Source organism: Thermobia domestica, chromosome 3, assembly GCF_964235325.1.
Source record: "Thermobia domestica chromosome 3, izTheDome1.hap1.1, whole genome shotgun sequence".
Taxonomy (NCBI): domain Eukaryota; kingdom Metazoa; phylum Arthropoda; class Insecta; order Zygentoma; family Lepismatidae; genus Thermobia; species Thermobia domestica.
In genome coordinates, this window is record NC_137456.1 from 39,782,336 (window position 1) to 39,801,446 (window position 19,111).

The following is a 19,111-nucleotide window of genomic DNA, read 5'->3' on the forward strand; positions in this document are numbered from 1 at the left end:
CTGTTAAACTTGGCAACGAACGAGTTGTTAGCGCCACAAAAGTGAGTTTTTATTATTATGTAGTCTTACCATAAATATTGTCCCAAAGTTTTAAGTATATTAAAGCGGGCGGATCCACTACGTAGTTTGTATCAGTGTCAAGAGAGGTCACCTGCGTAGGTCGCTTCTAGCGCCTGTAGTGAACTCAGTTGGTTCTTGCTTCTCAAAGTGTTTCCATCTCAACATACCAAATGGTTTCGTTTCGTTTCGTTTCATTAAAGCAAGGGTAAATCACCCTGAAATTGGAACAGGCGAGTTTTTTTTTTTTTTTTTTTTTCCACTGTAGATTTTTTCAGATTTATTAACATCGGCGTTATCTACATTTTCCCCTGTCTTTCGTCGATGACATTTCCAAGTGGCGTCTGTTTATTTTTTTTTTTTTTTAATTTATTGTAAAAAATTCGCTTTTAAGTGAAAGGCTTTCATGATATTGAAGTTTTCTGCTCGATTCTAGGCAATAGGTTAAGGAATATGTTTTCAGTGTTTTAGCGTTATTTATTGTTCTAATGGAAATGTTGCACATATTTTATGTTGATCGCTTCGTTAAACCCTAAAGAATGTGCATTTATGTCATACTGTTAAAAATTGTACATTTGTCGCATGCTTACAACGCACAGTGGGCCAGAATCAGAATCTGACTGGAAAAAATGTAGTTTTGGCAACTACGTCTAATCTACATTCGAACAGCACAGTTGTGTTAAGTAATAAATAAGGTTTCTTGCTGCGTATCAGTAAACACGGATAACAGCATATAGTGGCGGCAGCAGCACTTCAAAATTGATAGTTCTTTATCTGTTTTATAGCGCGCTGAATTGGGATAGATTTTCCTTTGCCTTCCGCCATTTTCCTTTTCTTCCCTCCTCTCCGCCCCATCTAAACATCACAAAACGCTAAAAACATGTAAATGATTTTCAATGAGAAATGCAAATATCAAATTTAAAGTATCTAACGTCACGAGATTCGGTAATATTTCCATTTTATTAAAATATTTCCCACACCATTTCCCCTCTTTCCCTGTCGCACTTCCAAAAAATCATTCCTTAGTGGTACTCAACGTTACAAATCCTATGTATTGTCCTAATTTTTTTTATTTTGACTTCTGTATGGTTTAGTTTTTATTTCTTTCCTATATGTCACTAAATTTGTTCACCACTCCAGAAGCTGCATTGTATCCATGCCCATAACTTCTTTTGCTTCACCCTCCGTCCACGTATACAGTTATCCATGGTATACCATCTGGATCTACATGGCCCTTTTCAATCGCTAATCTTCTTTCTTCCTCTCCAGCTTTTTTCATCTGACTCCAAAGAGAATCTGTCCACACCTACAAAAGATATACATTGTTTTAGAAAACATGACATATCGTTATTTTGTTCTAATTTTGATTCATTACAAATCTCATTACCCATTTACTTTCTGCTTTGAGTGATGTCAATAACGGACAAGATAAATTTCCCTAGTCATCAAGAATGTGACTCAGTTTCTCTATGATTGTGCAGAAACTATACGGATAAATAGTTATTTTTTGTCTCTGTATGCTTTGTCTGGTATGTATTGTAAAGACTAGCAACGTTCAGAAAATATCAGTTTGAATTTTACTTTGTATAAAATGTGGCTTCACCTCTTGACTCCCACATATGCTCACTGTACGATCTCGCATCTAATAAACATAAAATCATCAATGTTTGATTAGCCTACGGCCCCGCACCTTATGTCCCTGCAAGAGTGCTGAATTACAGTCGAAATACCGGAGGATTTGTTGCAGAACGGTTTCTAAAACTATTTCCTTGTGGCCAAATAGCGTTCTCGTTTGTTGTGTGGGAGATTCGGGTAATATTTCGTGAAAGATCAATGGTTTAGATTTCACGTTAATTTAGATTAAAGTCTCGTATGGCTCCGGTGCGCAACCATCTCATCACACACACCATAAAGTATTCTTGACAACATCAATATGAAAATTCCACTAGAGCAGCAAAACGAGTGTGATCCACAATTCGTTATATGGCGGTTTACGTAGGTTGAGGATCATAACGAGACTATGCTTGGGTCGCAGAGTGGTGCAAACTCCGAAAACGTAATCAAAAACCCCTAAATCGAAGTTTCAACTTTGATACGTCTCCAAATAGATGGGTTAGATTAGTATTTTATGGTGGACTTTATAGTGGACAAACACCGCGTAAGTGTTTCCCTTAGATTTCTCTAATTTCCTTCCACTTCCTTCATTCCACCATTATCGCTTATTTCATCATTACAGCCTTCCTTAGTCGCGGTGCATAAGAAAAAAAAAAAAAAAAAAAAAAAATTTTCTCAAAAGCAAAAGTAATTTATTATAAATCCGTCATATTTGATCGCTATCAAAGCTGAAATCACCGATTTATGTTCTTAAGTTTTTCGAATTTTCCACATTTTTGGCAATTGAAACTATTACGTTGCTCTTGTAACCAGATCAGCAACTAGAAGGCGGCAAGGGGCCAGACCTCCCTAAATTTTTCATGGCTCGCAGATCTCAATGCATCATATACTATATTAACACAAAAAAATCATGAATTTATATATTTGTAACAATTATTTTATGACTTGGGCCCCCCTAACATGTTTATAGCACCCCCAGACTTCTATGGCTGGTTGCGGGCCTGCTTGTAACTAAGATTACTTTCATCGCGCAAGTTCTATTGTGATAAAATCTTCTATACAGAATTATATCAATGCAACTATTATATTAGCCACTTGTGATATTGTTGATAAGTAGGAAAGTCTATTTTTCAGTTTTTTTTCCCTGGAAAGATCAAACGGATTTGTCGATTATTGCTTACAGGTTCCAGATCTTGTTCAATCTTGTTGAATAGTTTGAAGTTCATACATGGGATATCCATAATACTGAGGAATTCTTCTAGATGAGAATACCCACCTCCAATAGAAACAGTGCCCCAAACAGCTGCAGTATTGATTACAGATCTTTTAGACTGTTGTTCCTCCTCCGTAGAGTGACATACTTCGCGTTTGCACACGCGGCACTTGAAATAGAGGTAAGACACTAGTCCTGAACGTCCTCTCTATGAAAATCCATTTTTCCTAAGACACATATCTTTCTGTTGTTTTCTTGGAGCTTTACGGATCACTTGAGAATGTGTCCCAAATTTACAATTCGATAGCCATTTGGAAAGTCATTGCGACTAACAATCTCTGTTTCGGGCTCCACTACAAGAGATGGTAGAGACTCAGTGTCAGAGCTGAAATGACATAAAATAATAATAATAATAATAATAATAATAATAATAATAATAATAATAATAATAATAATATAAAGAATTTGTAGAAATGAAAATGAAATTTATAGAAATTTGGTGCTTATATGTTGAACGGTATGGCATCCACGAGAGTGTGAATAGGGTGAATAATTGAAGGACAGATGGTGAAAAATTACTTTTTTCCTGTATGTAGGGCTACGAAATGTGTTTATCTTTTTAAAAATTCGAATTAGATTTTCTTCTCTATGACTATTATATTATCTCCTATTGTTGCTCGAAAATTAAACCAAAAAAGTAACTTTTACTTGAAGTTCAAATGTGAAACTGGTTTTGTTCTTTCGTTTGCAATTCAGATAGATTAAAACAGTTCAATTTTAGACTCGGTTTCATGACTTTTCGGGGAATAACCAAGAGTAGAAAATCATGTGGAGCAAAAGCCACGACGAAAAAAAAAAAAAAAAAAAAAACGTTGCGGGCGGAAATCATGCTGCCGGAAGCTTTGATGTAAACAAACAATTGAATGTTGTTGTAGGGGGCTGAGTCCCCTTCAAGTGTGTGAGTTGACCAAGTATTTCTAAAAATTACTTAGTAGGAATAATCTGTGAATTAAGTATGATTTTTTAAATGCTTTCCACTAATAAATTACGTATAGATTTAAAGTTTGAATTTCAGACCTTTTTTTTTAAGTAACATTTCGATACATAAAGAAAATATTTATTGTTGAAATTAAATAAGAGAAATAAAACGCACGAAAAAAAAAAAAGACTTTTAAGTATAAGTTAGTGAACAACGTGTATATATATGTCGCTGGTCTAGTGGCTAGCACGTGCGCTTCTGTGCAAGGGGTCCTGGGTTCGAGTCCCGAAGGGAGAGCATAGAACGATTGTGGTTCGGATTCCATGTTAACCAGTAGGACCATGTTTCATGTAGCCTCGCTGCTGACAAGGGACGCTGAACTAATATATATTTATGATCGGAGAGAAAAGTGAAATTTGCCATTGCTTCATAAAAAAGTAATTTAAACAAGAATACTTATGATATCTACTGACCCTAATTTCGATTTTTGCAAACTTGTCAAGATCAACGGGTTATCAGTGGTCGATTTGGAGGGAACGTCGTTCTCCATTTACCAGAAAATCGAATATCCGTTCCCCTACTTTATTTCGTTCTCGGACGCGTTATCCCGAAATCTTAGATAATAATTTTGTTGTTCAATCTATTAGAGCGTTTTATATTAATACCTAGAGAGTGTTCCCCCACTTCTTTAAAGCCAAATCGACTACTGCAGGTCGTAAGATATGCAAGGATCGTAAAAATAGTGACTTTTTGTTTAATGTGGCATATTGTTCCAAACCCTTCATATATAACATTGCGCATAATACTATTATTATATGTATCGCTGTATAAAATTAAACACGCAAATGTTTCAGTAATTGTATTTTAAAAAAATAATACACCTAGCAATATTATAAAAATCCACTAAAAGATTAGTGAAACATGTGAAGGGTACAGGGAAAGAACATGGTAAGTACATTTTTTTCTTCAATTTTGAGATTGCACCCAACCGTAAAAGTATGCATTGCACACGATGTTTTGGACTACTCAAAGTAGTAAAAACATTTTGATCATTCCTCTGGAATTGGATGTTAAAAGCAGCTATTTGCGTAAAGAACACGCCCAGTCAGACTACAAAAATAGTTTCGGAGTAAAATCCACAAAACTGGATTTACAATGTTCTTTCCCTGTATACATTTAGATAGAATGATAACAATTTTATAAAAGAATCATTTTATGTTGGTTCAAAGTAATTAATAATCAGGATGGAAAGTAAAATAAATCTCACCTTTCTTTATCATCTGATTCATCCCTTGCAATTGGAACCTCCATAGAACTTTCGCTTGTTTCTTCCAAAGATACACAAACAGAAGTGTCACACTTGGAGCTATCTTCTATTTAACGCCTTTTTATCCAAGATAAACGAATAGCCTTAGAAAGCTTATTTCTCTTCCTACTTCTGGAAGGACATCGTTGCGTCCCATTTCTAAAACACTAGCTGAATAAAATTGTGCGTTGGTAACTCTGTCAAGACTTATCCAGACTGCAAGAAGTTCCGAAAAAAAACGTCGCCTAAAGTAGGAGGCGCCACCTCACAAACCAAGAGAGTGCATTTTACATGTTACGAAATTGTTTCATGTCTTACTTTGAAATGCATATGTCTATATCCAAAACTGTGGTACCAATCAAAAGACAAATATATAGGGATTTGCCTGATATGCAATATATAGGAATAAATAAAGTATTTTTCACAAAAATAGTGCTCAAAACTGAAAGTTTGTTCCTCATACGGAATTCAGTAGTATCAGCAATGCACTTTTCCATTTTTAATTAATAATAATTTAACATCTGTCACGATATTTACATGTATTATTATTTTATGTCAATGAGAAATGTGTAAAGAATCATATACTTTTTTAAAAAAATGTTTCTGACAATTGATAACAGAGAAAGACATGTAATAAAAATACATAATTAATAATTAATTATGCAGCAATTAATTATCTAATTTTGTATAAAATCACTTTTAATCATACATATAGTCAATGTAATCGTGTTTTCATGCAGACAGAACATGAGTAATGCATTAATATTAGTAAATCTCAAAATGGCAAATGTCCCCTTAACATAAAATGGTGAGAGACATTTTAATATTCTAATAACATGAGTTACGTGGATGCATTATGAACCAAAACCACAAATAATTATTCAAAATGGCCACTATTAGCATGCACACAGTCCCTAAGTCTTTGTGGCTATTCATCAGTTGCGTTACGTAACACATCAGCTGGAAAATCTGCAGCTGTTTCCGAAGAGACCGCTTTAAACTTTCAATATTGGGGTGTCTCTTCTTGTAAGCCATCTCCTGAAGCTTGGACGACAATTTAGTCGAAAGGGTTTAGGTCCGGACTTGCAGAAGACCAATCTGAAGTGAAAATGAAGTCCGGAACATTTGTCTCCAGCCACTGTTGGGTTCTCCATGCCTTATGTGTTGGTGCTGTGTCCTGCTGGAACAGGGTGTCTGTCGGTCACGAAAGTCATGAAAAAGTCACAAAATTTAGGTTTTGGGTCACGATTTTTTTATTTGTACAAATATAAGTGCACACAGGAAAATTTTGTTCCATAAAACGTCAAAATACATCACCAGAAATGTCTATGGTCGGCTTTAGACACTACGAAATCACAAACAAAGCACGCTACCATCGCATGCATGAATATTCGGCGTAATTCCCACCCAAATTCGCTCTTGAGAATGTTGCGAAATTGTATGATTTGGTAAACAAAAGGTCACGAAAAAGTCACGAAATTTCATTTTGGAATTTTAGTAGACACCCTGTGGAAGCTCCAGTTCTGTTTATGAAAGAGGGTGTTGGTGAAATTCAACTAGCTCTCAAGCACTGTCTCCTGGTACACTTCAGCCGACGTTTTGACTCCTTTTCACAGAAATGGAGCTCCGTTGTGCCCTCTTAGCTCACACCACACTACACCATGACTGAGACAGGATCTTTGGAGCCTTTTCATCAGCGTTTTTAGAGGATGTGGCATATATCCAGTCATTTTGGGCATTGAAAGTCTCCTCAAGACTGAAAATCTTGTTGTGTTGTTTGTAAGCATAGAGTCCCAGGTCACTGCTTAACGTACGAGACATATACATTTTCGATATTTTTTTAGCTCCTGAGCAATAACTGATTGTCTCCTAACTGGACCTCGTCGGACACGCACCGCCATTGGTTTCACAAGTTCTAGTGTTCGTACTGTGCGTGGTCTTCCTTGCCCCGGGCGATCTTTCGCAGTTTCAGTCTTAACAAAGCGCTGGGTAGTGCGGTAAACGAATTTTTTTACTAATTTGCAGCTTATGAAGGGCTTTGAAAATCTCTCCTGGTGATTTGCCTACCTTGTGCAATACTGTCACGATCAGACGATTTTCATACTCGTCCCCTTTCCATCTTGAACACTTACAACTGATACCTTTATACTTCTTCAACTCATCTTATAATGACTCACGCTTCACGATACCGCTCTTAACGTTGCTTGCTTATACTGGTGGAAGTATGGCTGCTTTCAAAATTTGGGACAGTATTTATGGTAAAACTAGATATTATTATTTATTTATTATTTTCTATAAAACTATCGTATCGAGAATTTACTTACAAGCATTTTATTTTGTTAGTTCGATGACATCTAGCAACTGATATATGTCTTACCGTCACCTGTTTATTTTAGTTAAATATTGTTAAAACGGTAGTTAGACAGAAATTAAAATTTAAAAATTGATGATAATTTTACGCTATATATATCACTAGCCGTAATATGTATTGTTGTCTTGCTAGTATCCTAATGTGAACGGGCTTAATGAGTGTATGTTTCAGTGTTAGTTTTACCTGAATAAGTGGCATTGTTCTTGTACAGCATAAGTTTTTTAAGTTTAGAAAGAAATTACCTTTTTTTCTCTAAAACTACGCATGAGGTTTTACACTTAAGAAACGTAGCCTATCTTGTACCTTTGTTCTTTTCCATTAATTGATATTTCGACCTAGTACATGGAGATCATCTTCGGTATCGAGTGTCCTGCATCACCGGACTCATACTTTTATAATTTTCTTATTTAGTTTTGAGCTTCTTCTTCTTCTTATTATTATTATTATTATTAAGTAGTAATACTAGTAGTAGTAGTACAGTGAAAGCTCCCTTAACGGGCACTATAATATGGACAGATTTTTTTGTCTCGGCAAAAATATATGTTCTTTTACGGAACAAAACCCTTCCTTTTACGGACACTCTTATATACATACGCGGACAGTTCTTTTTACCCCCAAACTTTTCAAGACGTCTTCATAACGAACAGGAATTATTCTCGGTTCTGCGATATATTACAGTAGACAGAAAAGTCTTTTTCCCCACAAGTGTATCTATCATGAGTCTAGAACTGGTGAACCATCAAACAGAACAGCTTCAAGCTGGAACTTGAAGTTCTTCTTTTTGTCTGCCCGCAAAACTGCTTTCTGGTGCAAATCCTAGAAAATCTTCAATAAGCAATAACAGTCATGCAGGGTCAATCGTATGGCTAAGAATTCTACCCTTCCCTAAGATCTTCCCTTCCCTAACAAATTTAGTCCTTTTTCCTCTGGGATTTGCATCTTTCCCGACAAGCTCAGAGATAACAAAACAAACATTGTTTTACAATAACATTTTCAACGAGCAATGTTTCCTCTCTTACTTTTTTTTTTGGAAAAGCAACATTTTTCATTTACTTATGATAGTGGAACAAGTCTGGGTTGGAGTTTCCCGGCTTCCTTTTTCACTTTCTCTAAGAGGATATTCTTGGTGATTGGGGCTTGGTCAATGAACATGTGCACTCCCAATAACTTGCCTTTTCATCCATTCCGCCAACGAAGATATCGCGCCAGTACACACACACACACACACACACACGTGTTTCTTCCGCAAACATACTGAGGATTCTCAGAGGGCATTTGCTAAGGAGTTTTATTACTCTTGTAGAGGAAAAAGCATGTCTTTTTCGCTAAACAAAAGAGTTTAGCCGGTTGCAGTATACGAATATATATTAACAGAAATTAATTTCTCCTTCATTCCTCCCAGTAATTCACATACGTACTAATAGTGTATTTTCATATTGAATTTTACGTATTTACGCTCATACATAGTGCATTTACTGTATATTACTGCATATAATTACCGTTGTGAGAAATTAAATTTCTGTAACCTCTCTGTAACGGACAAAAATTCGTGTCCCATTGGAGGTTTCACAACAGCAGCAGCAGTAATAATAATAATAATAATAAGAGGAGGAGGAGGAAGAGGCAAGCAAGCAAGCCCAAAACTAAATTGGAAGATTGTAAATGAAAGAAAATCTTTAACGTCCCACGAGTATGCCATTTAGGTTAAGGAAGAGGACAATTAAAGCAACTGAATGATGATGGAGGAATTGATGGAATAGAAAGTGGGAGGAAACGGGAATATCCCGAGAAAACCGATGGACACCATGTTGTTCACCACAAACGTACTTGGACGGGAATCGAACCAGGGACCCCACACACTCTACCACTGAGCCACCGTGCCACCCTGATAGGTTGAAATATCCAATTAATGGAAGAGAACAGAAGTGCAAGGTAAGCCACGTTTCTTAAGAATATATATTCTATAGCCTTAATAAATAGATAAGGTTTTATACTTGTTCAACTCAGTAAAATTTATAGAGTAGTATATGTTCTATTTTTGGTCATTTTTTCCATTTAAAACTAAGTAAATACATTATATTCAGACACGATTGAGTGTAAATTACATGAAGAAAAATAATTCGACAGTGTTGCAAAATAGAAAAAAGATACTGTTATTTTATCAGAAGATGCAAATTTAAGAAATAATCTACACTAAAATATTTCTTTTGAATATGTCAATGACGAACATTTACTTGCAATGCTGTCTTGATTAATTGATTTGAAGTTAACATCTCTTTTGAGCACCGAGGCTACACGAGATGGGACCTACTGGCCAAAGGTATATCCGAACCTTGACCCGGGTTTGTATCTGGGGCGAGCCCCCATCGGGAAATCAATCCCAGAGACGCGTGCACAGAAAATGCACGAGTAATAGTTTGAATCCGATTGGGTATTCTAGTAATATCAATTGCATTATGCGGCAGTTACCATCAAAATTGAAAGGACAAAGATATTTTTAATGAAATACCTAAGTTGTGTTTTTATGAGGAGTTATAAAAATAATATTAATTAACATAGTTATTATACTGTAGTATTTCAAGTATGCTAAATTCTGCGATCATAGCAACCACCTACAAGTCGTTATAAAAGTGTTTACTCCAAAACACCCAAGTTATCGAACTGTGAAAGTTTCGGCAAAAGGTTATTTGCCTTCTTCAACACAGATCCTTTCTGAAAACTAGGCGTTGTTTGTGAAACACATATCCCGTCGATATTCATAATTCTTTTAATTTCAGTTATCTGCTATATATATATAATTGAAAATCACTATGTTTGTGACTCTAAACCTCTTGAACTGTCCGACCGATCTCAATCAAATTTTCAAGATACATGAGGTTCGGATCTGGAAATGTTTTTGTAATTTCACTTTAACGGTAGATCCTAGGGATAGTGGAGGGAAGGGGGGCGTATAAATAAAAACTAATAAAACTAATAACTTTTGAGCCACCCAACCAGTCTTGATCAAATTGTCAACATATATGAGGGTCGGACCTTGGGTGTTTTTTATCGTTTTACTTTGACGAGCCAACTTAGAGGAGGAAGGGGGTAGATATATGTAAAAAAAAAAAAAAAATAAATAAAATAAAATAAAAATGATTGCCTTTGTAACTTCATTACTCTTGAACCACCCGACTGATCTCAATCAAATTTTCAACATACATGAGTTTAGGGGCAGGGATTACTTTAGGCTATTCACTTTGACGATGCAACGTAGAGGAGAGGGAGAGAAATTTAAAAATGATCAAAAATGACCGATATCAGTGTTGAATCTAGTTTTCTGGGTCAATGAGAGAAACAGTGACACTTCTGTTGCTGTTTCATTCCAAGTTCAGCCCTGATAGTTGGGGAGGGGAGAGTACAACTTAGGGGAGGGTGATAAACATTTAAAAATGATCGAAAATGACTAATGTTAGTGTCGAATCCATAGTTTTAGGAGTAGCTGAGATTAACAGTGACAATTCTGATGCCATGTGTCGCAGCTATATATAATAATGATCGAAAATGACCAATATTAGTGTCTAATCCATAGTTTTCAGGATCATTCATATGAACAGTGATATTTCCGATCCGGTTTAAATCCAAAATCAGCCCCGCCACTTGGGGGAGAAAGAGATATATAAAAATGATCGAAAATGGCCACCATCAGTGTCGCATTTATAGCTTTTTGGGTCGCTTAGGTGAACCGTGATACTTTCGATCCCGTTTAAATTCAAATTCAAGCCCGCAACTTGGGGGAGGGGAAGGAAGAGATATTTAATAACGATAGAAAATGACCGGTATTAGTGCTGAATTCATATTTTTGGGGCTCGCTGAGATGAACGGTGACACTTCTGATGCAATGGTCCGCAACATTTATATATATATAAATGGTCAAAAATGACCGATATTAGTGTTGAATCTATAGTTCTTGCGGTCACTGAGGTGAACAGTGACACTAATTGAATTACGGAAAAAAATTACGGAAAAATATAGTTATTTCTGCAGTATTAGAACATGAATCACACTTAATTTACAACTAAGAGAAAAGAGTGTTACTACATCATAACTTTCCCAAACATTAACAAAAACTGTGTAAAGATGCTTGCTGCAATAAACAATAAAAAAATTAATGGCAATAAAATACGTGAGATGCAAAGATGTGCATTTAAATTATTTATTTCAACCCAGCGAAGCGGGTAATATATGCTAGTCATTTATAAACTTTCCCTTATACGTATATACTCCTCTTCATAAGCACCAACCTGTATGTTATGTAACTGACTGATAATAATTCAACATGAGTAGTGGTTGCTTTCAGTCGATTCGCACCTGTTCGCTCGAAGCGGTTGTTAAAATTTCTCAGGTTCACGGAACCGGTTATAAAATTATCTGTCTACGTGGTACTTACGAAAAATACCTATAGTACTATTTTTGAGAATCAATATATAAAGCGTAAATAACGCTGTTTGACTTAATTCTAGTCGCAGTTACTAGTACGTCTATCATTGGACTTAATATAAAATATATATCATATAGTATTAATAGTACTAAGCATAGTACCAGTTCTTAGACATTAATAACAGAGTCGTTGTGATATGATTTGAATGATACTACTGTATACGAGGATGCAAGTTAAATTCAACCTTATGTAAAATACTTCGAGTTTGCTGGTAAAAACGGAATATATGCTGCTAAGTAGGAAGTTTTTAATTACGCCATTATCGACTGTTCCCAGCTGATCTCAGTGTGACCAACTACGAGAGCGAAAAGTCAGAACATGACCAAAAAGTGACGTCATATTCTGGCATCCTCGTATAGAATTAAAGAAATAGCTTTGGTGATTACCAAGAGAAGTTTGTAGGTACAAAGGAAATTTTATGAGGTATTGTTGCAGCTGAAACAATTATGATATTGAGAAGATGATCAATGAGATAAACAGACAACGTTAGTTTTCTGAAAGGATTGTGCTGAGGATTGGATAATTTTGAGTACTTTTGGTGTAAGTACTATTTTAATAGTTATTAAATATATACAGCTTATTAAATCAAATAGCAATATCTACAAGCTATTTGAGTACGGCGAGTAGTATGTTTTTACATTTTGTCTCTAAGGCTAAGACCAGCTCCATTACCAGAGAAAATTGTGTCAGTCTGAGGATCAGCTTTTCAATTTTTTCGTATATCACCAGTCAGAAAAAAATATGGTAAGTGATAATGTCCTGGAATAAAGATTCACCGTGGCCATTTGAACTCCTACAAGAAAAAGAACAATCTCTCTGTACATTTAAGGACATAAGTGAACTTACCCCTTCCATAAGATCCGATTTAAAGTAGAGATTGCTGAACTGAAATAGTACCGTCGTCGTAATACACGTAGTTCTATTCTTGGGGTGGACAGTACTCATGGATCTTGGTGGTAGAATGTGTTTCTTCTCTGTTCATTCATCTTCCACGTACTTAAGACAAAGTCGATTTAAGGGCATACTGGACATATTTAATGCTTCGTATGGAGTATTCTGTCACAGCCCCCTTTTCAAACTTAGGTTTCTTTCTCTCCCAATATTTATTTCACAAGTAGCTGCTCAGGGAACATTTCTCAAAACTTCTGAATTAGCATCTAGTTTTTGTTGTTTTTTCTCTGAGTCATCTTTACGTGTGAACAGGCCCGTATTTATATATTGTGCGCCCCTGTGCTCTAAATAATTTGCCGCCCCTCACACAAAATTTGCTTCATCCGAAAACTATCAATATCAGGGTTGAAAAAAATATTTAAAAAAAAGAACGTTTTTTATGTTTAAAACATGTTTTTTTTGTTTAAAACGTTTTTCACGTTTAAAACAAAGTACTTTGTTTTAAACAAAAAAAACGTTTAAAATGTTTATTTTGTTTAAAACAATAATCTAAATAGGCACATATATTACATTTTTACACTCTTAGGTATTGCTTTCCATCTATATTTAACCGCTAGATCAAATTTCGAGAACTTCCCTAATCTCGATCCCCCCAAATGTTCAATTCCGGAGAAAGAAATCGGGATTTTCCCGATCTCCGTTCACAGAATATGTAGTTTAGTTTCTTTGTGTTACGTTCTACTGGTCGTCTGCATTCTTAATCTTTAAACGTCTATTGACGCAACTGCTGTGTCAGGGCTTTAAACCTCAATGGCTCAGTCTTAAACCTCAAATTAAGGCTGGAAGATGGTTGTGGTACCAATTTATTCCTGAAAGATGCAGCTTTGCTGGTGTGCGTTTTATGTATGTGGGAGGAGGGTAAATATCGTTTTTTTTTTTTTTTTTGTTTTGTTTTGTTTTGTTTTTTCAACCGTTTTTTGGAAGCCATTCCCCCTCTTGGGGGGATAGATTCATAAAAATTGTTACGTGAAGCAATGAAGTAGGCCACTACATGGTAATATCGTGTATTTGTACTTCTTGCTTATATGGAGGGCTTATAGCAGGGAGGGGGTAAAGTTAGCCAATTTTTGGAGTTTAAGTTTTTTTGACGTAAATTACATTTATTTTTACAACAAACATGTATAGCTCAGTCCTTAATTAAGCTAGAAAGATGATTTGTACCAAAGTATTTTTGAGGGATGAAGCTTTCCGTCAGTTGCATTTTATGTATATAGGGGATACGTATGTGCGGCCGAAAGAGGGAGGATGATTTTTTTTATTTTAATTTTTCATCAATTTTTTTCCACCAGGTTTTGGCGGGTATTCCTTCACCCTTTGTGGTACATCCATAAAAATTGGTATGTGAAGCAATGAAGTAGTCCCCTACATGATAGTAACCTGTATGTGTACTTGTTTATAGAGGAAGAGGGGGTTAGATTTGGTTAATTTACATTTATTTTCGGGACGGTCCCATATAACACAAGATATATTTCACTGAAGTGGTCTAGAAGCATAATTTTTGTTCGTATACATGATGTGTGCAGCAAAAATGATTTGCATATGAACGTGGTATTATAGTGGGGGAGGAGAGAGAATGTCTAATTCAATGAATGTTTTTCTGTGCTTTTTTTTTTTTTTTTTTTTTTTTTTTTTTAATATTTCCTACATAAAACGAATTCATTACGCAATGACAGCAATAGCTACCATTTCTTATATTATTGTCACAAGTATGTGGCCTACACATTAGCATCATTTTGTCAGCGTAGGGTGACTGCAAGGGTTGCCAGGGCCCCGCAAAGTCAATATTTTCATATTTTTTATTATTTTTTTTATGTCTGTTCTTTTTCTACGAATACGGCGGGAATTTCACGAATGTTACCTCGTTGGAATTTGTGGTCTATAAGCTTTCCAATGGTGTATAACTCATGACTCTGTGATAATTAGGAGGGTCATCAGAGCCCCGAACGTGAGAGTCTACCGTTTTGTTAAAATCCCTGGCGGGTGTCTAGAGTTAATTGTGTTGTTATGCCGTAGACACTAATCATTATTAGCTACCTATGTTGCAGATAGAGATGTATCTTGAAAATTGTTTAGTTAAAATGTCATTTGCTCCTTGTAGGCTAGTCACTGCTCTTTTCTGTGAGTTGTATTGTATTTGTCAGAGCATTTCTTCTAGCTTATGATGTGAGAACTGTTCATTATTATGGAAATGATAGTGATCAAAAACTACCCAAGTTTTGAATTTATGAATTGGATGTTAGAATAATGTATAGTCTGTTTAACCTCCGTTATTCTTGGAAATTAAGAAATGTTCAAATACTTCACTTGAATTTCTGTTGGTTTAGTTATACGCACACTGATGTGCAGAATTTCGTTCAGTAATTGCTGTTATAATAAGAATATAACTCTGCTTGTAATTTATTCCATGCACAAATCCTCCGGAGGATGGGTTGTTTGTTAGAAAATTAAATTAGCTTCTTCAATCTGATATTTTAGTTGTTTTAAACATGTCCAACCAGCATAAAACAAAAAGTTTAAAACGTTTAAAACAAACTGAATAAAACAACAGCCCTCGTTTTAAACATGTTTTAAACATTTTGTTTTAAACGTATCAACCCTGATCAATATTAGAGTTGAATTCATAGTTTTTGGGGCCGCTGAGATGAATAGTGACAGTTTTAATCCAATTCATACTCCACTCCACAGGGAAGGGGCGAGATTTTAAAAGTAATCGAAAATAACAGATATTAGTGTTGAATTCATAGTTTTCAAGGTCGCTAAGTTTGACGGTATTAGTTTTCATGATGTTCAAGTTCATCTTCATCCCTTGGGTGAGGGTGGGAGAGGATGACTTTTTAGAAATAATCAGATAAGCTAGCTCATTAATAACTACTGTAATTAGAGCGAATTAAACACAGTAACATATTTTCTCGCACTTGCTAGTTGCTAGTTGGGTTGCTAGTTTTAATATTACTTTATTATGAATCTTAAAAAGAATTCCAAAATTTTGCCGTCACCTAAATTCTGTCGCTTGTGCTCGAGCACAGAGTGGCACTTACCTAAATACGGGCCTGCGTATGAAGTCTGTTTCATGAACTACAAGAGTATTACTTCGTATAAGCCGATACATATTTAATATATAATTAGATTTATATTTAACTGAAACCTGATCTTAATTGAAATTATTTTTTAGGGGCTTTTAAAATTTGATGATGTCCTGCATTAAGCGGAAACATATATAATGGAAATACATTGTCCCATACGTTTTCGTTATCTATAAATGTCTAATTTACATATATTCCTTATAGTAGCAAATTTAAAGGTAATAGTTACATTTTCTAATGCTGAGATATTAAATGTATCATTGTTATTTACATTTTTTCTTTCTTCTTTTGTTTTCTTTTTAGTGTGGCAAAAAAGGCCATTACGCCAACAAGTGCCCGAAAGGACATTTGGCATTCTTGAGCCAAAGTCAAAATCCTCCACCGCCAGGAGGTTATCGATGATCAAATGATATTCTGTTGCACATTTACGTCAGTGTACATATGTGTATTTAATTGTATTCCACATACTTCGATGCTTTCCAACGTATAACAGAATCAGTGGTAGAATACAAAAAGTGACTTACATAATTTAAATCAAGATAAGCGATGTGTACAATATTAATCATGCGACTTTTTTATATTTATATATATATATATGTATATGCACGGTTCATGAAATCTTTATTTCTCAAAGGATATCAGGTAAAAATAATATGTTAAAGGTACAACATTGAAAGCAATCAGGCTATGATATAAAAATGTATTTTTCTGTCGGATGTTGAAAGGATTTAGAATGGCTTTGATGTTCTTAATACGTCAGGCTTAATGAATCAGGCTACGGTTAAAGTTAGTGCATACCAGTTCAGTACCACGTAAATAATAATGTGTTTTTCTGTCGGATGTTGAAAGGATATAGAATGCCTTTGGTATTCTTAATGCCAGGTATGGTATACCGTTCAATTGTACGCTCAGCCACGATAGTTTTGTTTCTTTACTATGATTTGTAATATTTCTAATGACTTGGATACATGTATTAATTTACTATTTCTTTCACTCTGCCACTTTTTGATGTTTCATCTCTGTATAAGACAGGAAGAATTTGTTAAGTAGTGTCAAATCTATTCAAAAGTTCCTGTAAAAGATCCTTATTTATGACTTTGCTTGGTAACGACTATAATACTTCTTCGATATTTTTTGCATATACAGTATATGCAGATATTTAGTGGCATTGTATACAGTTGGAAAGAAAATTCTGTTGTGTTGCTCTGTGTGATGTACTTGAATTTTTTTTTCTATCAAACTCGTCATTCACACGTACTAATCTGTAAATGTGCTTATGGAAGTGTGATATCAGTGGTAAAACTGAAAAAAATGCCTATACTGTACAACAGTTTCCAAGTATACAGTAATAATGAGCTGACAGGTAATCTTGGAAGTCTTAGGCTGGAAATCCCTTTTTTTTTTCGGGGGGGAGGGTAGGTATATTATATGTGCCATTGCTTGACTACCTTTCAAAAATCTCTTTTCATCTTACTGTTAATTGTTAATGTAGTTAATCAATTCTAAAATATTGTCTTATACTGGAAGACTATGGAAGTTAATAACACTAATTTTCCCTGAGTTTTTGATGTGTTCTAAGTAGCAAGTCCAAGGTTCTTCAGTAACATGTTTTCAGCACTTTCGTTACCTACTATGTACAGTAATTTATTTTTACGAATTTATGAAAATTCATCCGGGACGCTGTACATTCAGAAACAGCATGTTACGTTTTCTCGTAAAAGGTTGTTTCTAATCACAATTTTAAAATTAGTGAATTGAAAGATAATTTAAACACACGTCTTGCGTGAGTAAAAGAAAATTGCTGCTGTGTTCTGCTTTAAATGCCCTTTTCGAGAATGCAAGTTATTAATCATTTGTAACTTACTGTTGTAGACATGAGTTAAACTTCATGTCATTTATTTAATTACCGCATTTGAAGCAAAATACATGAGCAAATGCCGCTTATCTAAATTAGTATTTGCACTTTCACAAAACTACGAAAATTATCTTTTTCCTTTTTCAACAAAATGGACGAATATCAACTTGTGTAATGGTAATAATTAATAACATTATATTACAATTGCTGAAAACAATTTGGAAAGGCGAAAAAAAACGCTTGCTGTTAAAACAATCACGGGACCCTGTTCCATTGAACGAAAAGTTAAATTGTCCACAATTTATCTCACAGTTTCAGTTACTTTTGCCATTGTTATTCGATAAAACAATAAAAAATAAAGGGAAGGTACAAGGTTAGATCTTAAGTTCTTTACTTATTTTATCTTGTTAGAGGTTATTGAAGATACACCGAAAATTGTTTTTGAGCACAGTACAAAATATTTGAGCAAAAATTGAAAATTTTTAACTAAAAATTTACTTACAAAGAAAAAGAAGTGGCATTTTTTCCTGTCTTAAACTGATTTAATTTCCTCTCATCTGTATATAATGAGAAGCATAATTTCTGAATGTCAGAAACTGAGTTTCAAAATCGATTCTTCCACAAAAGTGTTCTTCCCAACATCGAACTGTTAATGGTAATTCTGATTAAGATTTTTTCAATTGTATCATGACATTAATAAAATGGTTTAAAATATTGTGGAAAGTATTATTTCGAGTGAAGAGTTACGATTTCCAGGCATATACGTTGACAGATAAAGAGTATAAGGGCTGCGGTTTTTTTTTTTTTTTTTTTTTTTTTTTTTTTTTTTTTTTTTTTTTTTAAGCTAAAATTAAGGAACTTGAAGATAATAGTAAAAATAAAAATGTTCGGGACATGTATAAGGGGATCAGCGAATTTAAGAAAGGCTATCAACCTCATGCTTATATATTAAAGAAATCTGACGGAACAGTTCTCACTGATACGGATAGCCTCTTAAATAGATGGAAAGATTTCTTTGACGATTTGCTGAACACGCAGCCAAAAACTAATGTGCGTGGAGAAAAGGAGATACACACCGCAGAACCGTATATTCCAGAACCCAATCGAATAGAAGTGGAAGCCGCTATAAAGAAATTAAAGAAACACAAATCTCCGGGTGTAGATGAAATTCCGGCTGAGTTAATTTTAGCTGGAGGCGAAAA

At 34.8% G+C, this 19,111-nt stretch overlaps 1 protein-coding gene across 1 annotated transcript in view; it reads left to right on the forward strand.

Moving 5' to 3' along the window:
* The window catches only part of Clp (Cleavage and polyadenylation specificity factor subunit 4), a 37,295-nt gene extending 18,672 nt beyond the window's left edge, over positions 1 to 18,623 (forward strand). Inside the window, exon 6 of the mRNA XM_081750689.1 lies at positions 16,358 to 18,623. Within this exon, the coding sequence (XP_081606815.1) occupies positions 16,358 to 16,456 (99 nt within the window). The 3' untranslated portion in view covers positions 16,457 to 18,623. The remainder of the gene's footprint in view (positions 1 to 16,357) is intronic.
* The last annotated feature ends 488 nt before the right edge of the window (positions 18,624 to 19,111 follow it).